This window comes from Dipodomys ordii, unplaced genomic scaffold, assembly GCF_000151885.1.
Source record: "Dipodomys ordii isolate 6190 unplaced genomic scaffold, Dord_2.0 Scaffold99, whole genome shotgun sequence".
Classification (NCBI taxonomy): domain Eukaryota; kingdom Metazoa; phylum Chordata; class Mammalia; order Rodentia; family Heteromyidae; genus Dipodomys; species Dipodomys ordii.
In genome coordinates this window covers 3,990,172-3,998,547 of record NW_012267315.1, presented here as the reverse complement: position 1 = coordinate 3,998,547, position 8,376 = coordinate 3,990,172, and the positions used below count along the sequence as shown (strand labels likewise).

Genomic DNA, 8,376 nt, shown 5'->3' with positions numbered 1-8,376 from the left:
AAATAAAAAATAAAACAGAAAGTCACCCTCTCCCCCCGCCACACACACACACAACTGGAGGATCCATATGTCTTGGTTTGGCTGGAGTTGTATAATTGCTGGGTACAGTTTTTGTTTTGTTTTAGATTTTTCTCTGCTATCGTAGAACCTAGACCATCATGCACAGTAGGCGAACACTCTACCACCAAGCTACCCCAGCCCTTGAGTAGAATTGCTGGTAGAGCTTCCTCTTGCTGCTGGAGGGGGTCTCATTTCAGCATACACTATCAAGAGGTGAGTTAAAGGCTGAGTAAGAGTGAAGTTGACTCTATTTTGGGTTCTTAAGTAAAGTTGGGATGAGATAGTTCTTTCCTCAGGATTGTTTTAAATGCAGTTAGAGGTGAAAAAATACTATAAATACAAATCTATACAGAACTATCAGCAAGAACAATGATAATCATATTGGGTGGATTGTCAATGGTTCAAATTATCTAACCCTGAAGGCAGCCATTTTGGGGGCACATGAAGGAAGATATATCTCCCTTTATCTTACAACTTGGATTCTCCCTTTAAGGTCATCCACCACAGAGTAGAAAAGAAATCACTATGATAATGGAATTTCACCCAGTGCTAGCCAGGAACTAAACATCACTCAGTTCCTGCACATGCTCCAGCACCCCTGAGAGGTGGCAATGATCATGTCCACTTTCCAGATGTGGGAACAGAGGCATAAAGATTTCAAGGATCTTGCCCAAAGTGTTGTTGTTGTTGTTGTTTATAGTTTGTTTTTGCAATACTGGTGTTTGAACTGTGGTTATGAGCTTTCTAGGCAGGTATTATATCACTTGAACCATTCCTCCCATCCTTTCTGCTGTTTCTGTTTTCAGAATAGGGCCTTGTTTTTGGCTGGGGCCACTCTGGACCACATTTCTCCTATTTACAGGTTTCTGAGATGACAATTGGGCACCACACCCAACATTTCTTGGTTGAGATGTAGTTTCATGAATTTTTGCCAGCCTCAAGCCATGATCCTCTCCATCTCTGCTAGGATCCTTCCAAGTAGCCAAGGTTACAGGCATAGTCACGGCCCCTGGATTAGAGTTGGAATTGAACCCACTCTAAGCTATCATTGTATCCATGATCCATCCATGCTTTTTGCCCTAACTACAAAGTGTGTCCACTCTGTTCTCTACTTCAGTCGCTTAGCGCCTGGTGGCTTGTGGTTCTTGCTGATGGTATCTTATGAGCCCCAAAGAATACGTTGTGCAGACCCTCTGCTATCCTCTGCAGAACCAGGTTGCTGGACAGACTCCGGTCAGTTCTGGCCTCGACATTGATGCAAGCTCCCTGCTTCTTCATGGTTTTGGAAGAGGGCAGCAGGCACACATGGCACACCAGTCCTCTGTAATCTTAAAAGTTCTGATGATACCTGTGCTGCAGACACACCTCACTCACTCATTTCCCCAGCCTCAGCAAGGCCTGTTCTCCCAGCTTCTCTCTCTGGAAGCTTCCTGCCCTCTCACTGACACTGCCATGTTCAGCCATTCCTTGCCTCCCTTAGATGTTAATCTCATCCTTTCTCTATGATTTGAGTTGGTCACATTTGTTTGCCTGTCTAGGTAGTGGTGACAGTGGCAGAGCCTCATAGCCCTGCCTAACAGTAGGCCATCATTTTATATCAAGGCACCTCTGAATTCTCCATGGATGCTGTGCCCTTGGCTGTGCTTGGCATAGGAGAGATATTCTCCATGATTATCTATTGACTGAAGGAGGGACCGCATGAATGCTCCCTCCCCAGGAATGCTGGATTTAGGATGTTCATAATATTCTACCAATCATGTTCATTTTTATGAACTACTTACTCTGTCTGTGTAAAAACACATAAAATGCATATCTAGTTTCTTAAATCCTAGCTTTCCAAAATAAGTTTCAGGTGTCTGCTCGTGTAGGGGAAAAGGCAGAATTAGGAAACTTTAGGAAGGACGCTTTCTTTCTTTTTCTCAGAAAAAGAAACTTTAGGAAGAAAACTTTAGGAAGAACATGTTCTTTCTTTTCCTAAGAAAGAAGAGGGCTGAGGGTTAAATAGGCAGAGAGGACCACAGAGGAGGGGAATCCAAGAAGGGGGACAACCCCCAGCAACTCCACATTGAGCTCAAAGGAAGTGATCTATGGAGAGACTGTTGCAGGCTTTCCTCTTGAGACTGAAATACAAGTTTCCTTCGCCAGCTTCCCCTAAAACACCTGCATTACAGAATTACAAAAGCACCATCTCCTTCCTCTTTCTGGGGGTACATTTCTCACCATAAGGACAATGAGGTGAATGGGACCAGAGAAAAAGACAGACACTTAGGGAATGATAATAAAGTAATGGAAGACTTTGGAGACCATGCCTCTTTTTTTCCCTTTCCTTGTGTCTCCTTTTTTGTTTATTTATTTGCCAGTACTGGAGCTTGAACTCAGGCCTGCACACTCTCCCCTCCCCACCTTTTTTTCTTGCTCAAGACCACTTAGCCCACAGCTTCTTTTTCAGCTTTTTGGTGGTCTCTTGGATTTGTCTGCCTGGGTGGCTTTGAAGTTTAATCTTCAGCTCTCAGCCTCCTGAGTAGCTAAGATGAAAGGTATGAGACACCATTGCCAGCTGGCCACATCTCAATGAGCCCATTGGAAAGGTTGGAAGGAACAGGGTTTAGGGTCAACTATTGTTTTGAGGTTTGGTCACACCTGTGCCCCCAACCCCAAACCTGAATGAAAAGCAATGAGTGATGGACAGTTTCCACGTCCTTCTTCAAAAAGCCACCACCACTAGTCTTACAGTTTCATTTTTCTGACCTTCTCCCTGCCATTACCCCTTAGCCACCCAGCATGGGAGCTGAGCCAATCCCACCTGAACCATCTAAATAATCCTGTCTAATAATCTAATAATAATCAAATAATCTAATAATCCTAAGGTTTGATGGGGCTGGTTGGGACTCATGAAGGCCTCTGCCCCCAGAGTGGCATTAGCACCAGCCTACTCTTTAGGAGCATGTATCCTTTGGAAATAATTGTCCAAAGCAAAGCCCATTTCACCAATTCTTCCACATTCTATGCCACACAGGGTAGGGACTACCTGCTGGGTGTCCAGCACTGAATGCCAGAAGCTCACATTTCCTGGCATTTGGGGACAAGAGCAATCCCAGTCTGGTACCCTGTCCTTCCTGACTAACAGAACCAAGATGGTGAGACCCTTCAGGTCACTTGACCTAACCAGGGTGCAAAATGTGGCAGCGGCGAGGGGGGGGGGGGACTGAGCACCTCTTCTCTGCTATGGTTATGGGCTTGGGAGCTTCCATTTGTGTCTACTTCACCTCATTTCCACACAACTCTCAGGATCCACTGTTGTCATCGGAAAGGGGGAAACTGAGGCACAAAACCACCCAGCACCCAGACCCTAAGCCTGCCTCTGACAGATCTGTAATTCTCCTCACCTTCTACCTTCAAAACGTCAGTTTATGGATGGGGAAGGTTTTCGTGAGAATTAAGAGGGGCAGAGGGTAGGGATGTCAACATCTGGGGAAATAAACCCTGCATTGAAGATAATCCTGAAGCAATCCCAGACATGGCTTTATCCAAACCAAGGAAGATCCGGGAACTCAGCTCCCTCTACTGCTACAGATTCCCCCCTAGCCTCCTTTCCCCCCCCCCCCCGCCCCCACGCGGAGAGCAGCAGGAGAAGGGACCAAAAACAGCAGAAGACATGGTGTGAGACCAGGGTCAGCAGAGAAGCAACTCCAGGTAGAGGCAGAAAAGGATCCCTAGACCCGGCTGCCGATCAGAGTTTGAGGGGCGGAGCCGGCAGCGAGGAGGGGGCGACCGCGGTGGGAAGACTCAGCAGAGACCCGAGACCACTGCAGGGGTGGACACCTGGCACCCAAGAGCCGGCTGGAGGGGGGGCGCGCGGGGAGGATTGGGGTTCGCCGGCCGAGGCAGTGCAAGCCAGCCGGACTCCCGCAGCCTTGAGGTGCGCGGCCGGCAGGCACAGGGATTGGCGGGTGCTCACGGCCCCGGTACGCCGCCCCTACTTAGGCGGAGCAGGCTGAGCGCTGCGCGCGTCTGCGCACGCGAGGGAGACCCCCCCTCTCGCATTCCCACCACCCGACCCTGCTGCCCGGCGTCTCTTGCGCTGTGTTCAATCTGCTTTGCTGTGCATCGCCACCCTGAGCCAGCACCCCCTCGGGGTGGACACCTTTCACTATGAACGTCCCGGCGACGCTGTCCCCCGGGGTAGTGGAAGGACTTGAGACCACCTGGTCTTTGGCAGCAGTCAACGCCAGCAGTGCCCCCACCGAGGGAGAGGAGGCGGCGAGCTCCGACGGTCCCGGGACAGCGGGCATGGTCACCATCCAGTGCATCTACGCGCTCGTGTGCTTGCTGGGCCTGGTGGGTAACGCCCTGGTCATCTTCGTGATCCTTCGCTATGCCAAGATGAAGACGGCCACCAACATCTACTTGCTCAACCTGGCCATTGCGGATGAGCTCTTCATGCTGAGTGTGCCCTTCGTGGCCTCCTCGGCCGCCCTGCGCCACTGGCCCTTTGGCTCGGTGCTGTGCCGCGCTGTGCTCAGCGTGGATGGTCTCAACATGTTCACCAGTGTCTTCTGTCTGACCGTGCTCAGCGTGGATCGCTATGTGGCCGTGGTGCACCCTCTGCGAGCCGCCACTTACAGGCGTCCCAGCGTGGCCAAGCTAATTAACTTGGGCGTGTGGCTGGCATCCTTGCTGGTCACTTTGCCCATCGCCGTCTTTGCTGACACCAAGCCTGCTCGGGGCGGTCGGGCAGTGGCTTGTAATCTGCATTGGCCTCACCCAGCGTGGTCAGCGGTGTTTGTGATCTACACATTCCTGTTGGGCTTCCTACTACCTGTTCTGGCCATTGGCCTGTGTTACTTGCTCATTGTGGGCAAGATGCGCGCCGTGGCCCTGCGGGCTGGCTGGCAGCAGCGGAGGCGCTCGGAGAAGAAGATCACTAGGCTGGTGCTCATGGTCGTCGCCGTCTTTGTGCTCTGTTGGATGCCTTTCTACGTGGTGCAGCTGCTCAATCTGTTTGTCACCAGCCTTAATGCCACCATCAACCATGTGTCTCTCATCCTCAGCTACGCCAACAGCTGTGCCAACCCCATTCTTTATGGTTTCCTCTCTGACAACTTCCGCCGTTCCTTTCAGCGGGTCCTCTGTCTGCGCTGCTGTCTCCTGGATGTGGCCGGAGGTGCTGAGGAAGAGCCCCTGGACTACTATGCCACGGCTCTCAAGAGCAGAGCAGGGGCAGGGTGTATATGCCCTCCACTTCCCTGCCAACAGCAGCCCATGCCAGCAGAACCCAGCCCCAAACCTATTCCCCTCACCGGAACCACCACTTTCTGAAGACTTTGCACCTCCCCTGGTCTGATCACTTCTAAGGGGTCTGCACCATCTGTATGGTCAAGCAACTGTGTCTCCTGGATGCTCGCACAACACCCCACCCGATCCCACCAAAGCCCTCTCCTTCTGCAATCTGTGTACCATCTGGAAGAGCAGCAAATCTCCTCTGCTGCTCCCCTGTCCCAGGACTAAGGCTTTCTGGATGCCTCTGTGGGGGTAGGACTTCTTTGGGAACTGGGCTAGCGTTCTGGTGGTTCCTTAACTTCTGGCTGTTTCTCTCTGGGTGGAAATAGGAAGAATGGCCACCTGTGTGTGACTTGTTACCGTGAGTGTTTGGGGGAGGACTCGGGAGGGTGGTGGAAGATGTCAGTGTTCTTTCCTGTGTGAGCCCTTTGCCTCCTGTAGGGGATGTGGCGTGCATGAAGAGAGGAAGATGCTTCCTTGGCATCTGTTGCTGGGCTGTTGTTGCTAAGGGAGATTCTGTACAACAACCTAGGGCACTTGTATTATCACCCCTGCTTGCAATTGCTGCTGTCTCTTAGGTTGTCCAGGGCCAGTAGCAGACTTCCTGTGAGTGGAAAAGTTTTGCAGAGACATGTCTGCTACAAGGCATAAAACCCCACGTCAGGAATAAATGAAAATGTTTAAGAAAAAGCAGAGGATCAAAATTTCATCTAGTTCTTACGTTGTGATTTTTCCCCCTGTTTTGGATGTTGAAAACACATGATTTCCATTAAAGTCCCAAACTTATACCATGGTGGAATGTGGGAAGGGAAGGGAAAAGACCTAAGAGCCAAGATGGAGAGATATCAACCCCCAAATTGGGATAGAGGAGGCAACTCTTACCAGGTATTTCAAAATATCAGAAGTAGTTAAAACATCAACCGGATGTAGCTATCACATGCAAGCTATCTCTTTTTTGCAGGCTAGGTCAACCACAGCATGAGTTATCTTCCCCATAAGGAAATGGCAAACTTATAAGTGTTTTACTTCTGCTAGGCAGAGAGAAGGAAATTAGTGCAACACTTATACTGGCCTCTGCGTGAGAGGGTGCTTGATTACACAGATATGGGGCACTAATTGGGGGAGCCCACTTGGCTACACAGTACTTACAGGTTTGGCTGACCACATCATGAAAGTGACAGGAAGATAGACCATGAGGTAGAGAGAGGAAAGTCAAAGGGTGAACCCCTCCCCTTTGTCCTAGGAATGGTCACCTTTGTAGCACCATGTCTTCCTGGCAGGAGACCTTCAAGAGAAAGTGGATCTACTAGCCTTGCAGACAGACTTTGTGTCTTCTAGGGTAGCCTCCATGTAGCTCTAGGATGGTACTGGGGACTATTGGGAAGCAAATGGATATTCAGGCAGGGCAAGGCCTGAAAGGGTGACTTAATGTCACCGGGGTATCATCTATGAGAGCCTGAAAAAGCAGGAGATGGAGTGTTTCTATTAGAGTCAGAGCATTATGTCTACTGAGGGCAGATGTCATATTCAGGTAAGAGACAAAAGAAGGCTGAGTTCTGGTCTCAAACATGAGTGCCATGGAATCTAAGCAAAGGACTCAACTTCAGGTCTTCAGAGTTCATGCCTTTACAGTGACTCTGGTATCTACTCTTGTTCCCATAGAACTGTAGATCCCAACTTCTTTGTTGTAAAATGAAAAGGGAAATCCTTATGGCAGCTGTTCTTGGGCATAGGACTGCTAGATGCTTACCTTCTCCAAATGATAAGTCCAGCTGGAAGATCTAAGAGTGGTAATCTGGGTTAATCCCGTGTGTCTCAGAGCTCAGGGTGGGTGAGAAAAGTATACAGGTCACTAGGATCTGCTCGCTCAAGTAAGTGATTCTTTATCCATCCTTGACAGGACTCTATAGCCAAGACTCTGCAGTATATTAGATGCATGATTGTAGATTGGAAGTTCCTAACAGAGACACTGAGCCCTTTGATCCTAGAAATACACAAACACACATATACATGACTATACACCAACACACAAACATCAGTGATTTCTAACTTGTCAGTACCCCCAGAGCCATCCTAAGTCATCCAGAACAAGGCACTTTCCTGATTGTGGAAGTCTTAAAACTATTTGTTCTCAGTAAACACTAGATAAATGTGATTGCACTTCACTGTGAGGTCCACTTAGGACCTTGTCAGTAAGTGAGAAGTTCCTGACACTGACAGTGGTAAAATGGTCAAAGGATGCTGGGCTTTTGTCCTAGTCTGGGTGAAGCTGGAGTCCTCTTCAGCCTCCCAGTTATCCACATGGACACAGTGTCATGCTCAGCTACCCAGGTTAGTACAGAATAAGATGTTCTATTGTTACGATGCAGCCTTTTAAATTAATTGATAAGGGTTGAAAGATAAACAGGTTGGGGCTAAGGGAAGGAAAGATACTGAGAGCAGTGGAGGGCCTCAGTTTTAACTCCACCCATGAGCCGGGATTTCAGCTTTCCAGATCCCAGTTTCTCACTTGAAGTAAGTGCAAAGGGAAATTTTTGAGGGTTGAACTCTTACCAGTCATAAACTCTGCTTTCTCAAGGCCCCTGGAGAGATGTGCTGAGGTCGGAAGGGAGAGAGGCAGCACAACATTCTTCCACACTTAGCACTTGGTGATCTGTGAGCATTGTACTGCGTTGGCCCTGTAGTAATAAATCATGCAGGCATGGTGGTGGCAAGGCCTGAGCCTTTGTCTCAGGATATGTCTAGAGCTAGTCAACAGTCCTGCTGGCTGGCTTTAGTAGCATCCACCCCAATAGCTTTGCAATAACTGGTTGCATAAAACCTTCCCTTGTGGTAACTGTGCAGGAAGACTACAGATAGTGAAATCAGTGAGCCATACAGCCAGGATCCTCAAAGCTGGTTCCCTACCTGAAAGCTCACTGCAGAGGCATACTTGGACAAAGGTTTTGCTGTATGTGCTAGGACTAGAAATCACAACTTTGGAAAGAAACATTAAAACACACACACACACACACAGAAAGAGCCTCTGATCACCAC

At 49.1% G+C, this 8,376-nt stretch overlaps 1 protein-coding gene across 1 annotated transcript; it reads left to right on the top strand.

Annotated features, from left to right (window-relative positions):
• Positions 1–4,212: 4,212 nt before the first annotated feature.
• Positions 4,213–5,379, top strand: Sstr4 (somatostatin receptor 4). The gene has a single exon (XM_013027067.1). It carries the CDS (start codon positions 4,213–4,215, stop codon positions 5,377–5,379), a length of 1,167 nt encoding a protein of 388 aa, XP_012882521.1.
• Positions 5,380–8,376: the final 2,997 nt, after the last annotated feature.